Genomic DNA, 22,596 nt, shown 5'->3' with positions numbered 1-22,596 from the left:
TGTTGTATTAGCATTGCAACAGGTTGTTTGGCCAGTGTCAGATCGTGTCAGGCCTGTTGTGTCAGTGTATGAGTTGTTGATATAATTCAGGTTTGACAGAGGTGGATTGTTTGAATGCTAAACACCATTTTTATCTCAGCTGACATGATTCTCCCCTAAGAGCCCCTGTCCTGTCTTATTTTGAAATAAACCAGTCCCTTAGTAACAATACTAACAATAAATTTGACAATTTGTTTTATAACCTTTTTTTGATGCTCGCACAAGGAACAATTTTCAAAATATATTCAGTGATACAGTAAACAAGGAGTGACTTAAATGTGCACCTTACTGAATCAGGAAATGTGCATGGATGTTGGACATACAATTGGCAACTTAAAGTGGCCCTTTGTGGCCCCTGATTTAGAAGAACTCCTGACCACTAGCTCCTGTTAATTATTATTTTAAGAAATCCTTAAGAGGTGACAAAGAATTTTCACCCCACGTCCATGTAAACTCCCACTGTCTGCATGTAAAGTTTCAAGAGATTTTACTGTAGAAAATTCAAGGGAAAGTCAGGTCATTTTTCATTATAGCTCTCATATCTGGCTCATAAATATTAATTATTATTATTTATTTAAAATCTGTGGGGGTCCAGATACTGGGGTCACCGTGGAAATTCGGATTAACCTTTCAAGGATTATTTTAAAATATGAGCAGGTGTTATAATGCAAACGTAGCTGACCTTCGCTTTAATTCTCTTTAAAAAAGTTTTTCATCTGTCGTTGATCACCACCTCACCTCTCACATCCACCTCTAAGATGAAGTGCACATTAGAGGAGCTGAGGTTTGTGTGTTTCTGCTGTAGCTGTGTGTGGAAGCAGACCCTCCTCAGGTTTAAGTATCAGTGTTATAAGCCCAGAGGGTCTGTTTGGATTAGACTGATTAGCAAATACACTTTGTTGAGAGGAGCTATATGAGCATCAGTGTGTGTCACTGAGAGACTGGATTCGTTTGTAACAAGCATTGAGTATGGCAACGTCAACCTGTCCAATTTCAATACATCGAAATACATGAGTGTGACATCTTGAGTTATATGTTAATGGGGATATCCGGGTGACAGAGTGGTACAAAAATGGAGGACGCTAGCAAGCAAAGCAAACCTAAGCGGACAGTCATGGCGGCGTGTGGAAGTATTTTGGGGTCTACAGCGTACATGGCACAGTAACAATCAAAAGTGACGTATTAGTCGTCTTTGTACCATGCAACTGCCTCATCACAAATCTGTGGGTTCACCTGTTAGCAGCAGTTGGAGGCACCTCAGGCAAGCGGAGCAACGTCAAGTGGTCAACCTTGTGTGACTGCATTGTGTGTGTGTGTGGGAGGGGTTATTTGAATATATTCAAACTAGAAATTGTGTGTCAGTGAAAAACTCACAGCCCTATTATTCACACAATTCCACACGACAAAACTATTCCATCAAAGATGGAGAAAAGAGAGACTGGGCTGTAGGTTCAGTCTGCCACCACTGAGACCTGCCAAGCCACCGGTTAAATGGCTCCTCGAGTCATTTGGTTTAAAACACTGACATAGCAGTCATAGCTTCAACTTGGATAAAGTAACTTCTTAACAATACCTTCCCTTATATTCTTGAATATGTATTTTTGTGACATATATTTCCACCAGCATACAGATCATTAGGTGAGTGTTAAAGAAAGAGGATGGACAAATAGATGATTTATAGCATCCTGACATTAGAGGGAACTAATACAACATCTTTAAATAAAAAAGAAGACAAAAAATGGCCGCGGCTTACAATCATACAAATATATGTTATTTTATTGAATAATATTCCAGAATAAGACCTCTCCTTTCAATTCATGTAGGAGGTATCGTAGAAATGTACACAGGTCTGATGGCAAACACAGAGCGAGGGTGAATCGAGGGCTTGATACTGAGAGGGAGTCGTCCTTAAAGAGCCAAATGACGGTGACGTATGCATGCTTTGCAAAAAAATAAATCCCCATGTCAGTCCAGACGATTAGTAATTATTGCGGCCACTGATTGCCTTTGTAGCCTGCAAATCCTGATTGTAGTTCGTTAACCTTGCGGAATTTGTCTCCACTCCTTGAGCGCTGCAGGCCGTTAGCTCTCATTGCATATTGCAGGTCTTCTTTTCCTGCTGTGCTGCTGTGGTCAAAAAAAGTCATTATGTTCCTGCTGCTTCATTTGGCTCTTTCTGTAAGGAGTCCAACATACGTCCAAATCCCTGGTAACACTCGGGAGCTGCCTGAGGATTCAGGCCTTCTCTCTGTGGCTCGTCAGTGCCAGGGCCCATTTTTATTTATGGCTTTTTTTTTTTTTTTCAAAGTTTCTTTCTTTTCTTTTTTTCGGAAGACAAGAAGATTGGCTTGAAAGAAATCCAAGTCCTTAACAGTAAGAGAGAGAGGTTGGGGGAACTTTCTGGAAGACTTGCGTGACCGTAACTCGAGAGACCACCAAGGTCAGTGAGTGGGTACGAGAGGACACATGTTGGCTTTAGATGCTGCTGTTGTCCTGCCGTTTCCACTCCAACGCATCGCATCTTTCACAAACAAAAAAACTCAGGTGCACAGTGGGATTCCGTTTCGGGTGAAGTTCACTCGGGAGACCAGTGTGGATACAAATGTCCACCAAAGGAAAAAAAACCACACACACATCAAAGGGAGGAACATTCAGGGAGGAGGAGGCATGACATGGCAGAATTAAAATACAATACAAAAACATCAACAACGATTATTTAAGTACATTTCTGAGCAAAAGAAAATAGACCTGACATCAGATATACAGCATATTATTCACACAACATACATGTAAACTGGCAGCATTCCGAACATTTAGGTCATCCGGATAGGTTTTGATGTCTGTAGGTATACTGCCATGTTGCATGGCGATCAAGGGGAACACTCTTTTACATGTATCCACTCACATCAACAGGAGAAATATCAGCCTGCAGGAGCAAAACATACACATACAAAATAAATGGCTTCTGCGCTGTGCCCTTTAAAGGGAAGCGGCTGCTTATTTGATTAGACATATTCAAACAGTGTTGCACCCAAGACTCAACCTGGTCCATCAGTATTTAATCAGTATTTAATACTGAACAACAGTGAGCATTGCACATTTACATTTAGCAATGTGATTTAAGGACATATATATAATATTCAATTTTTTGATGGGGTTTGCAATAATCGGTTGTCATAGAATTAGATTTATATATTTTTTTACCGGATTAATCTTTCTTTCTTTTTTTTTTTGTACCCTTGACTAAGTGTGTTACCTTTTAGCTCCCAACTTCTTCCATTAGAGGGAGCTAGTTATACATAGATTTTCCCAGTTTTGATGGCACATCTCTCAGTAGACAGGTTTTAAGTACTAATAATAAAAATAGTGTTTTTTTAGACAGTGATAGAAAGCTGTTTAATCACATTGGTCTGCAGTTCAGCTCTTTTTTTTAATGTGAAATAATTCAAAATTCATTCATATTCCTAAGACAGAAACAAAAGGCTCCATAGAAAATAACTTGAGATGCATAGCTCAGAATGGTTGCATTTCACAGATGCTACTGTGTGGTATTGTTGCTGCGCTCAGTGCGATCAAAATGTGTTACTGGTTCTTAATAATACACCTGAAACCAAATGGTACCAATCTTTTTTTCCAGAGATTTCCCCTGGATGTTGGTTCCTTGTGCAGTGCAATGGAAGCTTAAACACAGGTGATGGCTGAACTGCAGTTGAATATTCATTATTGCCTGTTAGTCCCACTAACGGGGATGAATTGATTCCCTGGTTGTATACGACCATAACCTTTATAAGAACCTCCTAGTGATTTCCCTTTGAAATGCATTAGGCAATGCCCAGTGCTTGTAAGGTGCAACGTGCCTCCAGTTTTCCAATGAGTTAAGGTCTTTGCAGAACAAGTCCGTATTTTTCATGCATTTTTTTTAAATCTGTCATCCAATAAAGATCGTCATGCACAGGACAAAGACAATTTCATCTGCTGATCGTGGAGCTGTGAAATGATCCTGATCACTTCCAAGCTCCAACAGACTGCATATTAAAATGAAGAAAACTAATTTCTGTGATCGAATTGCTCCCGAACACCTCAACCAAACTCTCTGCAAACGCCTTTGACAGATGCGGAAATTCCAGCAAAGTCAATTAGTTGCAAAAACTTTAACGATAATGTATTTATTTTTGAATGTGCAACAAATTCCGACGAACAATTCTGACTTTATGTGCAAAGACCTTTACTCTCCTCGAAGTCTTATATTTGGGGAGATGGTTTATGTTTATGCACCTGCACTACCTTTATGGACCTGTATGGACAGTGTGGCTGCTGCAATTCACATTGTTTCAAGAGGAAGCTATTTGTCCAGGGCCCAGTGTCAAGGCCTCAAGAAATAAGCCAAACCCTTTCCTTCTGTTGTCGTCGAGTTGGCGTCTTCTTTTTTTCTTTTTCTTTCGAGTTTGCAGATCGAAATCAAACAACAGCTCTCCGAGTTCATTATGAAGAAATAGATTTCCCTGTCTCTGGCTGACCTTGGGGAGATTTCCACACCGATCCCAGGGTGGCTGTTCTCTCGTTTATGTTTTATTGAGTCTATCGATCACTGTTTCACTCTCATGCCCTTTCTTTTTCTCCTTGCCTCTGTCTTGTCTTACCTGACTCTTAATCACAGATACACACACACACACACAGACCTTATAAACACACTGTAAGTATACACCCACGCAGGCGACGACAGTGTTTTAAAAGAAAGTAGAAATAAAATATGGGGATGTGTGTAGGAAAGGGATTACGACTTTAAATCTCTTATGTGTGGGCACACATAATACATCTGCTTTTTTATGCTCCATGGTAACACCCCGCTGTCAAGACCTGACGTCACATACATGTATTCCCACTGGCAAAGTGGAGGACTTTCTGACTCCTTCAAACAGCAAAAACAAAGGTCATTTTAGTATCTGTTCTACTCTTTCGCTACCTCTCTCTCTGTGGACCTGCGGCTGCCATCTTCTCACATGACTTTTACATTCAAGAGCGTCACTTAACAACTGCATTCTGTTGCTTTCATTACACCTACTTGCTTTCTAAGTCTCTCTCACATTCATTGTCAAATCTCTGTTTACCACCTCCTGTTTACATTCTACCTCTACTTTACTTTTTCACATTCAATGTCAGACTACTTCTACTCATCAGACTACTTAACGTTACTCTCATCTCTGTTCTACTTGCAGTATCACTGTCCGACAACTTACTGTGAAATTCTTTAGCATCAGGACAGTAAAGACTTTTTTGGGGATTTAAGAGATCTATGGAGGAATTTTGATCTCTCTTATATTTAGACAAAACCAAGAGACAGATTTCTATTAAACGTGGTGGAAAGAGGGGGAATAGGTCAGGAAAGTATCCATTAATAGTTTTTCTTTAACATTGTAAGATAGGGCATTTTTCAATATTTTCTTTGACTTTGCAGAGAATAATTTTATGAATCTTGAGGGAAAACAATCAGGCATGTTTAGGGGACTGATATTTATGAATGTCCAGATATAGATTAACATATCGATCTAGTGAATTTAAATGTGTCTTCATTTAGACCAGGGTTACAGTTAATTATAAAAATATTCTTTAGATAAAAAACAAAAGTGAAAGTAAGAATAAGTCACAGCCCAAAGGAGAAAATGCCATGATGTCTTATTTTGGCTTGCAAAATTCCCTTGCTGTCACTTTGTCACTGCTTTGCACCGCCAAGTGCTTATGGAGTGAACTTATGATCAACTCCGAAGTGGCACGAAGGAGCTTCAGACGGAATACACAAACACTGAAGACTGTGGGAGTACTGGCTGCTAAAATAAGCCCATAACGTCGTATGCTACATGCTGTGCTCACGCTTTGATATCATACAGTAGTTAGTAACGCGCAGTTAGAAACCGTACCAGGATGTACCAAATCCACCGGGGAGAGGGTGAGTTGGCATCAAAAATAGATTTGTAATTCTACAATGCGAAATCAGCTACAAGGACAAAATATCTAAAATTGAAGCGAACGATTCTCCCCCTGGAAAAACCCAGAAAATTAAAAGGCGTAGTGGAAAAAAAATGCAAAGCCCTCCAACTAATTTCCTCCATAGACCCCCTTTCATAAATAGCGCACAGTGCCTTACATGCCCCTTTGTCTCGCGTTCATTATCATATCTTCATGCTGCATATAAAACCCTGCCAAGAATCTTGCTTACTTCACTGCAGAAATTCCTTATCAACATTCCTCAAGAATACACCTGCTAATCCCTCACTCTCACTAAATAACTGCCTCCGTGTGCTGACCTCTTTACGATTCAACGCACAATTTCAGACTTCTTTTTTTTTCGCCCTCGGTACAGCACATTCACGAAGCCACCGTTTCACCTCCTGTAACCCATCTGCACATTATTTCACCCTTAAAATGAGATAACCTCACTGCTGCATTGAAGCTGAGTTTGAGCTCCCATAATGAGCATTGCTCCGGCATCAACACTGCTTTTTCCTGACATAGCGAGGGACTGCTACTGCTGTTGTTGGTGGTATCCATGCGCATTCACTTTGACGGAACATTGTGGTGACATTTTTTTTCCCCTCAGTGGCTTAGCAGAGCCGACAGCACCCAGCAGCCGACAGCACTGAAATAACCTGACAGCTCCCATTTAGTAGCCTCGGCTTCCATCAGGCCATGGCTTATTTTGTCTAACAGTCGTCCCTGCTTGAAAAACCCAGTGCAAATAAAAACATTAGGTAAATGCATCTAAACAAAAATGTTAACGTAAGGAATTACTTCCTGTTGGTTCATCCCCATGAGATAAAATGGATGTTCCCCCACCATGTATATCCCACTCACAGACACATGTCAACGACAGTGTTGGGTCCTGATGCAAAACCATATACAGAAAGATGGACTACATGACCCTGGTGGCTGGCTGCAGTATAGGTCATAAACCCCACACCCTCCATATTAGTGGATGGGACATGTACCAAAATAAAAAGTCAAATTACACATTAAATACATTTTTCTTAAAGATGGTTTCTGTCAATTTAGGTCGGTCTTTTCACCCAGATTATTTTCCAATTTTTTAATTAGTTATTTAATGAAAATGTCATTATTGACAGCTTAGACTCACTCTCCATTGGTCAACAGTTTTTCCCATTAATTATTCAGACTGTCGAGGCCCGCCACTCCCTAATTTGCCTCGCCACAGTTTCATATTGACCCAAAACGTTTTTTACACTTCTCATAATAACACAAGAGATCTACCCTTTGCTCGTGTGCTACCTCAAGCTACAGTGTGCTCGTGCTATGGTTCATTACGTTTTTGCTGTCCACGCAGACAGTCAGACCTCATAGTTTCAGCTGCAGCTGTGGCATGCAATGCAGTTCTTTCTCAAACGTGAGGACTTATCTTTCAGTCTTTAGTCCGTGTACCTGTCACCTGGTATCATCTGTGCATGACCCCTGTCATGACCCCTGTTACCGTCATAGATTGAATAATTCTGTGAGAAACACTGGTCAAGTACGTTTATCTAACGTTTATCTATCCCCTGATTGCTACTGTGCAGTCTCTGGCTCCAAATGTGCTTGGGTACATGATGTTTTGGTTTCAGGATTGTGGCAGGAAGTGATAACCCTTCAGTCCATGTTTAAATACAGTCTGTGAAGCAAAAAGGCAGAGGTGACATCTGTATCTAACCTCTAAATGCTAGGGCTCATTCACACACAGAATCTCACAGGGGCGTCCACACCACAGAAGACATCCACACGCGGGGGTTAAAACACAATCACACAGAGACATTCGCTCAGACAACTGCATTTTTGAGGGAGATTCTTCCAAGGTGAATTGATAAAGCTAGTGCGTGGATAAGCTGCCAGACATCCTCGGAATAACAAGTGCTCCAGCGCAGAGGCTCCTCTGGCTTTGATGTTTGGCTTCAAACCTGGCTTTATGCTGACAGCAGATGCTGAGTGAAGTATACACTACAGCTCCTTCTTCAGGTGACTGAGTTCAGAAGCACCCTGGGTTTTAAAACATGACCCACTTGCTCATTTGTTGCCTTTGATGAGATGGTGCCTTGATAAGTGGCTCTCACTCATTCACACACTGACTATTATTTCTTTCCTAGTAGAATAATCTGTTGCCTTGTTGGTACAAATATTGCTCAGGCCTTTTGATCTTATTACTGTGAGTCTGGATTAAGAAGACCTAGACATTTAAAATATATTTTATGGCTCATCTTTCCTGGAAGAATAGTTATTTTATTTTATTTCATAATTTTGCAGGCAGCACCTCTCTTGTTAGCTTCATGAAATATTCACAACATAATTTCCAACCTTATCACCACTGTTCCGTTGTCTTGTTGTTTTTGTTCTTATCATGTTAATCGTGTTTTACAGTTACCATATCCATGACTTTTTCCATCTGGCTGACATTAATCAAAAAATAGTTTGAAAGGTTCAAACCCCAAAACAAAACAAAACAAAAATTACCTCTATTAGTTTGAATGTCATAATCTAAATTTTCTGTTCACAATCTCTCATCCACTCATCTTGCTCCGCTGACCCGACCGGACCCAGGCTTCCTGCACATATCTTTCCCCCCTCTGGGCTGTTTAATCTCACTGAGCTTTAGTTGACCTTGGTGATTAGCTTAGCTGGTCGGCAGATGGTGGGTGGAAAAGCTGGCGGCGCCACACTGTCACCAACTTTAGGGCTCAAGAGGGGGCCCATGGGTGAGGATTATGGTGCAGAGTCGGCGCTGGAAGTGCGCGAGCGGTGAATATACAGTACAATAGAGCCGACGGGTGGGTAGGCGTGTGTGTGTGAGAAAAGATGAAATTGTCAGCGGGACAAAGAAGCTGGAGTATGACAGAGAAATGAAGGAGACTGTGCATTAAGAAGTCATAGGGGGCAGAGAACAGTGGAAGGGGGAGGTGGTAGTAGTTCAGGCTGGGGCGCTGGACTTTTCTTTCTGTGGGGACAGGTGAGGGGGGGACTCCTCTCTCAGGCCTTCGCGGCTGCTGATGGACGGCTGACCCTTTTGTCCCTCAGCATCATGTAGTGCACTTCAGGAACGTGGTGGCCATTCCCTCAGCCACCCTCAGCATATTTTAGTGACTGTGTTCCAAGTGTCACTGCTCTCTGTCCCACCCTCAGTCTCCTGTGCTATGAGGCGTCAGCCTTGGGGGCTTCTTTTCGTCCATTCTTTAGAGAAGGCGAATCAGACGTCTTGACCGTCTTTCGAGGAGGGCTCACCGGTTCAGCGGCGAGCTCGTGTAGAGATGGCTCCTTATACATCGCAACTGTGAGACAAAGACAGACGCTGTTGGTTAATAATCAAGGAGTTGATTCAAGGAGACGTATTATGCTTTTTCAGTGTGTTATGGGTTTTTTGTGTAAGAGATCGGCAAAGTTTAAAGCCCAAAGTCTGTGTGATCCTCTACCCCTCAGAAAACTCTGCTAAATCTGTAGTGCAGCCGATACTTCCTGCACATCATGATGTCACGTTGCATCACGTTGACCTACATTTGCATAATGCACACCTAGCGGCTACTTTGGCCCCGCCGCATAACAATGCCAGGTAAAGCGAGAGCAGAGGCCAACATTTTCCACACGTGCAGGAAGGAGTTGACCAGTTACCACAGAGGGGGCCATTAGCCAATCAAAGCAGACTGGGCTTTATTGGGAGGGGGGGCATTAAAGAGACAGGCACTAAAATTAAGCTCTTCAGACAAAGGCTGAAAAGAGGAGCTGCAGAAATGAACAGTATGAGTAAAGTGATGCATTTTCTGAACATTAAAACATGTCAACTTTTTAAAGTAAAATTAAAATGATGAACCTGAAAATTAGTATAATCTGTCTCCTTTAATAACTGAGAAACAGATTAAAATTGTGCTCAAGTGGCATAAAGGACACTAACCCTCTATAACTTTAGGCAGGAAGTGTGCAGCTCCTTTGTTCTTCTTTACCCGGTTGCCTTTCATGACCTGGCCGTCACGATTGATACCGATATACCAGGAGCGGCCAGACTGGGTCTGGCGGTACAGCATGGAGGAGTATGTAACATAGTAGTTCTCAAACACGCTCTCCTTGAACTTACACTCTGGAGTGAAGTGCTCCTGGAAAGCAGAGGGGGGAGAGGTGCATTCGTATTACAAACAAACGAAGAATAATGTTCAAATGTCACAGGAAAACCTTTTTATGATTCTTTGAACATGAACTCCAGTGCCTGTCAGTCCATACAAGAAGAACAAGTACATGGACACAGGCAGTGAAATACATTAATGAGGTGACTTTTTCCTGAGGGAAAGGATGGATATAATTATATCTGGACTTGTGTGCCTTTAAAAGCATGAACATCCTGGTCCTTGGGGAACAACAAGACAGAGCATACAATATGATGAACAACAGAATTAACATCTCTGCTAAACATAACACATCCCCCAAGGAAAAGAGAAGGGAAGATGAAAGCACTGAAATAATGACACCTATACACTAACATGCTAATAAATAAAATCCACACACATACAGTGCATTACATACTGTACATACAAATGATTAATTCTGACATCAAACTGTTTACTGCTTCAGTGGCAGGTTCAGAAAATAGACCTGCCTACAATAAAGAAAATAAGAAATCCCTGAAGATGAACTATATAAGAACAATCTTTTATGTGCAACATGCATATGTGTAAGACTACATTTCTCAGTATTGACTTTAAGATTTTCATTTTTTTATTGTTTTTGCGTATAGGTAAACTGGTAGGTTAATTGTGTAGCGTTGCTAATCAAGCTGCATTCCCTGCTTAGGAAAATATTTTGGTCCTTATATTCCAAGTCAGGGAACTCAATCATTGTGGTTAAAGTAAGGTTATGGAACAATCATGGTCATGCTTAAAAAAAGTAATGCCAGTCGCTTCATAAACATGTTGTTTTGCGGCACTAACTCAAACACCCGATCCCATCCTATTGATCAATGAGATGGAAAATATTCCAAGATAAATATCTGAAATTGGTCTCCTGACCCTGAAACAAAAGAAGTTGCTTTTAGTGCACAGACGAAAGCTACATTAAAAGTACGGCTGATTATGAGTTATTCTGGTCGTCATTACCTCCCCAAGGAGACTATGTCTGTTTGATTGTAAACAAGATTTCACTAACACTAGTTCCAAAAAACTGAAGTGTAGGTCAGGAAATAACTTTTATTAAATAAACATTTTCAGGGGACGGGTCCAGGATTATTATTTTTTCACTTTCTTGAACATGTATGGAAATAAATCTATGAATTCTTTGATCTTTAAAATGTTACAAATGTGGAAAAAGCCCAGCGTGATTTCCCAAAGGCCACATGATGAGTCAGGTTTGCTAATTTTGCCCGACACACAGTGTGAACCATGATAATTACAATGCTATATAATATAGAGGAATAAGAAAACAATATTAGCCCTACATTGGAGCAGTTTAACAAGTTGCAACGAATAAATAAATATTCAATTAACAGATTTCTTATGGATCAATTTATTGTATTGTCAGCTGTTTCAGCTTGAGAAGATGACTGCAGTATCTAGTCGAGTGTATTGGTTAATAAACAAGATCTTAATCAGGGTGTAAAAAGGTTTATCGGAAAAATGTCTGTTGATGGAAAATGATTAGGGGTTTTAACTACATATAACTTTATTTTCAGGGGTCACGAGTAAAAAAGGGCGAGAACCATGCACTGAAAGAAAGAGAATGATCCCTTTTAATATAGACTACTCTCCCCTCCTGTCAATCGTCCACGACTGCCTAAATCAAAATAGACATTAGAAAATCTAATTATCCCAACTTGGATCAAATCCAGCAGTTCAGCTAGTAGCTGTAATTGATCACGTTCTCACAGCACGACCCCTCCCTCTCTGTCCTCAACATAAGGACTACTGAACCCTGCATAATGTTAACGGGTGATATTAACCAATACCGACAGATATACATCTCTCTTAGTCTCCATCAGGGTCTCGGCAGGGTCCTTCCCCTGTCAGAGAGCAAAGCCAATCTGCCGGATTGATTAAGTGGGAGCAGCAGGGCAGAAATGGCTGAGTGGAGGATTTCTCCGAGACTCGGGATGACAGAACAGGGCCAAAGGATCAAAACTTGGCATAGACGAGCTTTAATAAAGAGCCAAAGGTAGATTGAGAGGGTGTAGGAGACCTCTAGTTTCACACTTATCGCAGATCATCACCTTTCTCCTTCGCAGGGAGGCGTCATCTTTAGCTGAAACGACAATTACTCCCTCCCATCTTCCCTCCCCTCTGCTCCGCCACAGTTTATGCCTGTGTAACTGCGTTCTTAGAACTTGAAAAACAAACAAACAACAAGCCCCTACTTAACGCGACAAACTTTTCTTTCATCGCCACTACATCACAGAGCTATTTTAAGATCCTCTGACAGGTTTGATATCTTCTGCTGTGCTAACACAAAGAGGACGGATCGATAGATGATCCGCTTCATTCATTATTAATCAGGGCAGCGAGCAAGAGGGGTGGGAAGTGTGGGAGACAGAAGGAGAAAGGTAGGAGGGACAGGAAAGGAGAGCGGGAGATCACTCGGAGAGGACAGAGAGGTTGCTGGGTAATAAGGAGATTAGTGAGGAGGAGAGAGGGAGAGTCCTCCTTCTTTGCATCTCCCCCAGGACAAAAACACTGCATGGCCACGACCAGGGCTTTAGTTGCCGGCACCCCATGATCTGACACTCGCGTCCCTCTGGGAAGAGTAACCATCAATCCAGTAAAATACCCGTCAGCTCAACCTCTGAAATGACACCAGCGATAACCCCTCTCCCAAGTCCTCCTATAATTACCCTTCATAATCAGTCCCCTGGAATTAGCCTAATGATAGAATGTATAACTTCTGTATTTCATCCAAGCAGTCTCAAAAGGTCTGGAGTGAAAAATTTAACTGAGGCTAGACAATGAAATAAATGTCCTTATAATAAAGAGAGTTTTTGTAGTAACTAAACACAATGGCCAATGGACCTGCCCCTAACTTGATAGAACTATGATTATTTAACCAGCCTTTCCCAAAGAATTAATTTAATCGATGGCAACAACTGATAGAGTGACAGGTACACAGACTAAAGAGTGAAAGATAAGTTCTATTGTGAGAGATAGAACTGCATTGCATGCCACAACCGCGGAAACTATGAGGTCTGCCTGTCTGCATGGGCGGCGGGACAAATTAGAATATGGCGGACCATCATAGTCTAGATGATTAATAGGAAACATTGCTTTAACAATCCCCATCTCTGGACCTGACCTTGAGGTAACCTCCAGACCTCCTGCAGAACCACAGGGACAACCCAGCGTGCTCGCACTGAGGACATCACCCCAACCACCACATTTACCTGTGAAGTAGAATAATTGCTGGAGATGCGTTTGAGTGTCGCACATTTTTAAGAGTGATTTCACATCTCCACCTAAACGACGGTTGCTCAGACTTGAAATTAAATAAAAACCTCCTTCTCCATGACTTTTTGAAAGACCTGGGCAGCTTCCCTTCCATGGGTCTCAAGCCAAAAGTGAATTTAAATGAAAGCATACGAGAAAGGTAATAAGTAGCATCCGTGCCGAGAATCCTCAAGATGGGAAGAACCTTTTTATGATGCAGAGCGCCGTCCCAACTTCCCCCCCGCCCACACACACAGCGCCTCCCTCCCCTACCCTCGTGCCTGATTACATCTCTTCTACCTGCTTCAGGAAGCTCCTCCATGCCACCATATACTGGGATTGCACTCCATACCAAATAAGGACGGTGAAGTACTGATAACACACACTCTAGCACTCACCGGGCAGAGTTTCTCCAAATCTGACTAATGTCTCTCCCTGCATATAATTAGGATGTAAGAACAGGAATGATAGTTGTGACTAAAAGGATCGAGAATCCATGAATAAAATTTAATATCTTGTTTACTTTCATTTCATCATGCGTACACAAGCATGAAATCAGAAATAATGCCCCTGAAAATGTAGCTCTCTTTCTGAAATTCACAAAAAAATATTTTTAGCATTTCTGACATGCAGTTATTTGCAGTCCCCTGTTTGGACACCAGGGGTCACAGTGTCATCTATTGACTGTCCCATCAGCTCCTTGGGTAATCTGTGGGAAGATGTGAAATCTGCCCAGCTGCAGTAATCCCACCATATTCCCACTGTACTGCATTACTGCTGCAGCGAGCCGCCGAAATGTAAAGCCCATGCACAGCAATCCTCTGATGCACATGCACATAATCTGTGTGCATGAGTGTTTCCAGTGCAGGGCGACCATGTTGCTGATGTTGACGAGCCAGATGTAGATGCACAATGACACGCCGCGTTACGTAAGTCGATAGGGCACAGACGTGCTTATTAAGAGGGCTTTACGGAGGATGAGACTGGCAGTTAATACTGTCTAACACCACATGTGCATGGCATGTCTCTGATGCTTTATGATAGCCCGGGGGAAGCATGATACTCGCATGACAAGAGCATGAGTGGATGATAATGTGCTGGGACTCTTGCCCCTGCCGAGTTGATTGACAGCTTGAAGGCTCCTGTCAATATAAAGCAGCTGAGAGAGGAGTGGTGGCTGACGTCCCCTCTCTTCGACCCTCAGTGGCAGAGGTGACCGGCTGCACGCCGCCTCTGCTTTTAATTTTCTGGGACACCGAATAATAGTGATTGATTATGTGTCATCATCAGCACCACCATTATATCTGTGCATATCACAAGAGCTACACTCTAAAGCATCCCCAATTTTTTTAAAGGAGAGAGCTGGTTTGAGGTAGATGACGAGTCTGTGAGAATGAATAGGTTTTGCCTTTCCTAAGTGCTCCTTATTGGCTGCCCAGCAAAAAGTCTCTTTATATTCTTTAACATTTCTGCACCTCATCTCTTTTTTACTTGCTCTGTCCATTCTCTCAGCCACTCTTCCTAATGTCCAGGTTTCCTGCCGTCCGGTGATAAAAGGGATGTTATCTGGCCGCTGGTGTTGTCCTGCATCTCAATGCAATCCTCGGTCCTCGATGACAATCCCTTTCATACCCTCTATTCTCGCACGCACTCACACACAAGTGTCACAGGCCTACACAGATCACTATTCAATCCGTAAATTTTCCTATATACTCCAGAGTTGACAGCCGTGTGACAAACATTGTGAACCTATGTCCAATTGAAAAAAAGGTGGTTCTAGATTTCACTGTGAATGTTGGAGCCTTTGCTCCCTGTCTCCAGGACGTCATGGTTTACTTTTAAGTTCATCGAATAATAATTACTCAAATCTTTGTCTGTCTGTATGTGGTTCACAAATCTTGAGAACTGTTCATCTTATTGCATTCCCACTAAGGGCCCAAGGAAGTTCAATGTCAAATTTGGTGCAATTTGCACAAATGCGATACGTTCAATCTTAATAAACTTTGAATAAACTGGCGAGCAGCCCTCTGTAGCAGCGGTGGCTGGGAGTCATCAACGTCAGTGACGTTGTGATCAACAAGAGCTCGTTCACAAAGGCAGCAACAACGGATTCCCCAATTTGGGAATTTTGAACTTTCTATTCTAAACAGGCTGGTTTAGAACAGGCACTGCACTAATACACTTTTATTGTTTTATTATTTATTATTTTAAATTACAGATCTGAAATAAATGAAAACTTGTTAGGGAAAATGTAATTCAACACCATTAGCTAAGAGATCTCACTCGACTCGAGTTGTTTGAACTATAGTTGGGCTACGGGTAATGGTTATTACTTATAGGGATTCATATTTCTTTATTTGGTTGATTCATATTTTGTCAAATTAATCAAAAAACCCATCAAAGTTGTCTGTAAAACGGTGTCACCATATTGCCTGTATTGGATTTTAGTGTTTGTCAAAAACACTAAAATTCAATTATATTTTATTGAATTTCTCACAAGACACTGAATAGTAGTATATCCACACAAGTGACGAATTGGAACTAGATACTGTTTAAGATGTCTTTATTTTGCTGTTGATCGACAAATCAATTAATCATCCAACCATTGCAGCCAGGCACTACAGAAGCACTCCACTCGCAGTGGTAAGTACAACGGAGGGTCTGCTCTCACAAATAATCTTTGAACATTAATTAGTGACAGGTGATTTGATCTGCTGGCGGCAACGTTTATCATTTTAACCAGTGAAAGTGACGGACATCACCGAGTGAGAAATAAGAAGCTGCTACCAGAATGTTTTCTACACTGCTCTATGCTAATAAGAAAGATCCATTAGTGTACTTGTATCTTTACAATCTGTTTGTCTGAGCACAGTCACTCACTGGTGCACCCAAATTATTTTTTTCTCACGTCACACACTCTAATTTTCACTTGGGTATGCAGCGTAGTGCTCGATCTGTTGAGGCAGCTGTGGTAATGGAGAGCAGCTCTTAGGGGAGCAAAAAAAAAATACAGTAGATAAAGAAAGGACTAGATTTGATCAGCTTTGAACGTTAATCATGGTCACAGACATTTGGAGTATAAAATGATTGAAATAAGAAAAGCTCATGTCTAAACTTAAACTGGCACAAAAATGTGAAACTTGTCAATAGTCATGTCAGTCTCCTTCCACACACACACACACACACACACACACACACACACACACACACACACACACACACACACACACACGCACACGCACTGTGTCTGTTTCTATGAGGAGTTTTCCAGAGCACATAGATTATAAAATGGGGGCAGGAATGAGCCAAGCTCTATTTTTGTATCAGGATCAGCCATTTCCTGTTGTTACCTACAGGTGGTGAGGCTTGTGAGATTTATGTTTGAGACGAGGCAGCAGTGAACTTCCTCTGCTTGTTGCAGAGCCGGGCCCAACAACCCCATCACTTTGTGTGTGTGTGTGTGTGTGTGTGTGTGTGTGTGTGTGTGTGTGTGTGTGTGTGTGTGTGTGTGTGTGTGTGTGTGTGTGTGTGTGTGTGTGTGTGTGTGTGTGTGTGTGTGTGTGTGTGTGTGTGTGTGGGGGGAGGAGAGGGATTCAAGAGAAAAGTGTCAGCTTTCTTTCTTTCTTTATTAGGATCCCCATTAGCAGCAGCATATTTGTGTCTGTTCTTCAGAGGGGTCCACAACACATAAACAAGCAGTAACCACGAAAGACTCAACAAACAAAAACAGCTCATCTCATTGAACTAACAATGAAGGGAATATTACAGTGGCTGAGACGTCTCACACAAGCGCATTAATGGAAAAATACAAATAGCAAAAACAGAAACAACCACAAAGGAAGTAAGTGACAACGGATGTTGACAATGAAATGAGCAGAGTCACGTTATGTGGTCAAGTTACGGATGTTTGAGTCAAGCCAACATTTGTGAAAACCAGTCCAGTCGCCATTTAACATGAGATGCTTGTACATTTGAGGTGTCACGGTACAGGTGCTTGAAGCACCTCAAAAAGATAAGCATCAAACCACAGAAAGGAACCCTGCTCGTTTCATTGTCTGTTCTGTTGTTCACCTCCGTTGTGGTTGTGTGTCCGTCTTGCGGCTTTCACAGTTGTGTTATCAACCACGTAACACAAATTGTCATCCTTTCAACGGTCATGAAGTCAAACACAGAATTTTTGGGATCAATTTTAATTCTTAAAGAATTTATAACAATCTAGACTTTTCTTCATTCCAATTAATGAATAATAATTACAATCACAAATCTGTGTCTCAATGACCTTCTATTTATCCATCCTGCTCTTTCACTCCCAATCCCATGAAAACAACAGAAAACATGCTTTCATGAGAAAGCAACATAATAACCGTCAGTAAGCAGAAGCAGAGGCAGTAGATGCCAGAAGATGAGGAAATGGCTGGAGGGAAGCAATGAGTCTCTCTGTCAGTCACTTCGGTTTCTCTGAGAGTGACAGTGATGTGCTTATTTATCATAAGTGAAAACATCCCTAGTCGTTGACATGCACTCGCTTGGCTTGCCTTTAAATGTAACTGCGAATATGAACATGCGCTTACAGCGCAGACATATGGATAAAGGACCATATCACGCCATTTGCACTCCCTCGTACTCCAGCAAATTAGTACATCACACACACTATAGAGAATAACACAAGGCCATAAAACCAAACATCCATAATATTGTACAAGAAGGCAGCTGTTATACAGGACCTATTACAAATCCTTCCTGTAAATGTGTGTGTGTCATGGAGAGGAAACTCTGTGAAAGAGGTCAGCATGGGATTCAGTGCAGCTATTGACTGCTGCTGAGGAAATCCCTTTTCCTTGCTGTTCACAGAGGCGAGGCACCGGAGTCTAATGCATGCTAATCAAGGGCTCAGAAGATAATAGCAGATGGTGTATTTGCCATAAATCAAGATTTAACTCACATGTACAGACAGCGCTCGCTCCTTTATATCTCATATGCATAAAACCACACCTGCTTTTGCCGCTTTTGCATACAATTTTCCATACGTTCTGCTGAAAGCGACACACAAATATCCACAGAAGAGACTTATTTAAATCATATTTATCTCACAGCACTGACATTCATTTTTACATATGTGTGCAGTAAACTGTGCAATAGTGACATCCTCTTTGATATTTTATTTTTATTTATGAAAACTTTCAAATACACTTCATCCAACTTACAGGTACTCTGGTGTTTTAGAGGTATAAGGATATGCTGTTATTTATAGAACACATGTCTAACTTTATTACTCTTGTGCTGTTATCTTTTACAGAACTGGAAAGATAACAGTAAGATAAGAATAGTAAAATGTCCCTGTAATAACCACGTATTATTCACCATGTCATGTAGCCATGGTTTGGTGATTTGTTTCTGATAACGTGTAAACAGTGTGATGTGATCAGACTACATGGTTTGAGACGATGACACTAACTCTGTAAAGGCTGCTGATTGAACTGATCAACCTTGAAGTTTGGTTCTTGGTTTAAAAAGGAAAAACAAATATACACAGCTCTACAAATTCCACAAACATCTGTCTGTATCTGGAACGCATATCTCGAGAACCTTTCATCCTATGCAAAGTTTGGTGCGATTTGGACACACAATATTAATAAAAATGTAAAATAAAGGTCTGGGGGCGGGGCAGTGTGTCTTCAGTCTGTGGACCGAGTTGAATCTTCTTCTACGACCCTCAACCAAACCGCGGGTCTAAATCGGTGCAAGATGTTTTTTTACGATTTGATTTGTTTTTTATTTCAACAAAGCAGACTGATACAGACATTCACGGGTGGCGTGGGTCGTGGCAAATAAATTCCATTTTAGCAATGTGTCTTCAAAGTAAAAGGACATCATTCAGTTTTTTTTGGCAATACTTTGTATTGGGCTGAATTGCAGAGCTTTTATTTTGAAAAGCTGTGAACTTTACTCTGAAGACTGTGTTAATTCCTTAACAGACCTCTGAAATAGCTAATGTACAATGTATGTATATCTTCATGGTGGATAAACCAGGTAGGATGAACACAACATTTTCTAACTTCACTCTGCACTATAGACTGTTTATAAAAAGCTCTGCACACAACGTCCAGCACACAAACAATCAAAAGTGACAGTATATTGTAGAACTGTTTGAGGAGGACTCACTAATGACGAGGAATAATTCTGAAGTAGCTCCTGAGCGTTAACCCAGGACAAGAAAACAGTCCATTCCAAACCGGCAGGTTTAGAACGGACACTGAACTAGTAATTATAATACCGGCAACATGAGCATGCTAAAGAAATGTTAAAAAGCACTGTCCAAGGTGCTGATCAGGCTTGTCTCCCTCAAACTGCCACATGCTCTGTCCATGGTGCTGATTAGACTGCACACTAGAACTACCATGTGTCCAGGAGCTAATGGTTATTGAAGAGAATTCCTGCTGCTAATAAGGCAGCCTATCTCCCTGTTTAAGTTGTAGATTTCATCTAATTTGCAACTTAACTGAGTGAAGCCCTTATGGCTACTTACTAATACCCCTCTGACACTTTATTTGGCATAATTGAAATTATGCATAGGAGCTAATGAAGTGCTTTGCAGAATTAAATATATGAGAAAAAAACAAGTTGTGATACTAACACTGTGCCATGGGTATTACACTTCAAAGAGGCTCTCCATCTCTCTTTTCACCCTCCTGCTACTGCTTCAGCTGTGTTTTCTACCTTTGTAATATTATCTAATCGACCAAAAAGTCACCTGAGACTAATATATGTTGATCTAATAAATCAATCGGAACAGTTTTTATCTGCAACTGATTGCTTCTCTATTTGCCTGCAACATCAGAGACACATAATCTAACGCACTAATTAATGAATAACTGCAGAACTACAACCTGACCAGACACAGTCATTATGTCAACATGCTTTCTATCATCTAGTCTTGTTTTGCCTAAAAGCACCTCCCAGCTAAGTATTTAGCATATGCATTAAAGGTTAATGAAAGTGAAATAAATTTACAGGGCTGTAAAAACTTTAAATATACAAACCTAAACCATAAAACACAAGATAAAAACACCATAATGTGCATAACTGCCACTGTTAAAATTGTCTTCAACAAATTAATTAATATTATTAATAATTAATCCAGATTATGCTAAATCTTGATTGTTGGGCAGAAGTTATAGTACATGATATATTTTGTCCATATGTAAGAATAGTTAAAAGGAAAAGGTTCCCAACACATTCAGAACACGATCCAAAAAATACATCTTCAGGGCATTTAAGCAACACATATTTTTGCAGGACAACTATTTCCGATCTGTCCTGATCCCAAACAGTCAACCCTTCCTGCAGTCAGCGACCTCAGAACTGCCGCAGACATATTAATGTTTGAAACCCCTGCTGTCTCTATTCCTCCCTCCTCTCCTATACTAACTGGAAAAGTCATGCAGGTAGTCTATAACGTTGTCTATCTTTTACACCTCATCTCTATGGATCACCTTTCTCTTTCAAACTTTTCTCTCTCAAACATTCATGTACACCTGCATACAAAACCAAAATGCATGCACCGCTTTGCTTTGATAATAACTTCATCCATAGGTTTTAGCTGACGTGCCTCTCCCTGGAAATTCAAAAAATGTCAGATTGAAAATGAGCACATCTTTGTGTGTTATCCTTTCTAAATATATATAAATGTCATGATGTAGAAACATCCCAAACAGTTGAATCTTGGTAAGCATTGGCCCTCAGGGTCCAAGACAATTTAAAACCTTAGGTGGCGTCTTGAGCCATGTTTAACACATAAATGTGGATCTATTTACAAATTTGTTAATAAATTTGATATTAAAACCAACATTAATGTAATGACAGTGTGCAGTATTACTCTTACCTTCTTTATTTTCCCTTCTAGATTGTTAGTTTCAGATATATGTACACCACATACTGTATTTACACATAATACAAACTGTGTAGGTTATTTTATACAGGTTAAATACTCAAGTTATGGCAGTTATAGCAGTATGACACTTAGTCCGTACACTGTACTCAATATCACCCATAAATATGAGGAGCACTACTATACCCTTGAAATGAAGATGAAAAATGTCTCCTTCGTATATTCTCTGTACATTTCATTATCAGTGATGTGGACAGTTAACAGCTTCTCAATAGTGCGTAAACAGAAGGCTTCTGTCACAACCTGCATGCTTAGTTATGAGAGCAACCATATTTATGTTTTTGATCTGGTATCATGGTGGTTGATGAAATGACAATTAGCTTCTTGTTTATACACACACATACCGAGGTGTAGAGGTATCCTTCACTATTCATGGCGAGGTACAGCCCTGTCTTTGCCCCCTGGATCGCCACGATCCGCAGTCCCACTGGAATCAAGTTGAACTGTGCTAAATTGGGGAATAAAGTAGGAAGGAGAGAGATAGAGTACAGCAAGGAGAGAGAGAGAGAGCGGGACGGAGAGAAAAAATAGAGAGTCAAGAGAAGATTGTGAAATCAAATTGCAATACTGAAGCTGTAGCAGGCTGAACGGCTGCAGCATCCCTGCCGCATGCTATAGCTCTCTTAAAGCCAAACGCTGTGACCTCTCAGAGTTTATGTTTGTGTAAACACAACACCATGTCACCTTCACTGTGCTTTGCACTGCCTCTAAACCTGGGTAATAATGGAGATGCTCTGCCACACCAAACAGAGCCTAGAGCAAAGACAGTTGAAAGTGGGCAGGTGAAGGATAATGTAGGTTAGAATGGATAAAAAAATTTAAATTCTTTTAACTACAGTTTGAAAAAGGGCTTACGTCTGAGTGTGGAAGGTCAAATAGGAAACACAAAGAAATGATACTAGGAAAAGAACACTATTTTCTGGTCTGAAAACCAAATTTAGACAGCTAAAGGTCACGGTGAACATTCATCTCAGCTACTCAGAAGCACTTTAAACTCAAAGTTGTAGATTCAGTTACAGTTTAGATGGATCTTAGGGAGGAGAACCAAGCATTTCTGAGTGTGAGCAAGGACACATTAAATTTGCAGTTTTTCGGGCAGTTTGACGTGATGGTCCTTCCCATTAAACGACAAAAATAACATTACAAATTGGAGCAAATTTGACAGATGAGCTGACAAAACCCTAATTT

General features: G+C 40.9%; 1 protein-coding gene across 1 annotated transcript in view; it reads right to left on the bottom strand.

The window, feature by feature from the left end:
• Positions 1 to 1,788: 1,788 nt before the first annotated feature.
• Positions 1,789 to 22,596, bottom strand: part of fgf11b (fibroblast growth factor 11b) — a 42,061-nt gene continuing 21,253 nt past the window's right edge. Inside the window, exons 3-5 of the mRNA XM_035179258.2 lie at positions 21,753 to 21,856; positions 9,959 to 10,157; positions 1,789 to 9,341 (exon numbers count right to left, since the gene is read on the bottom strand). Of these exons, the coding sequence (XP_035035149.1) occupies positions 9,205 to 9,341; positions 9,959 to 10,157; positions 21,753 to 21,856 (440 nt within the window). The 3' untranslated portion in view covers positions 1,789 to 9,204. The remainder of the gene's footprint in view (positions 9,342 to 9,958; positions 10,158 to 21,752; positions 21,857 to 22,596) is intronic.

The sequence above is a fragment of the Hippoglossus stenolepis genome, chromosome 15 (assembly GCF_022539355.2).
Source record: "Hippoglossus stenolepis isolate QCI-W04-F060 chromosome 15, HSTE1.2, whole genome shotgun sequence".
NCBI classification, from domain to species: domain Eukaryota; kingdom Metazoa; phylum Chordata; class Actinopteri; order Pleuronectiformes; family Pleuronectidae; genus Hippoglossus; species Hippoglossus stenolepis.
This window is presented reverse-complemented; position numbering and strand designations above follow the sequence as displayed.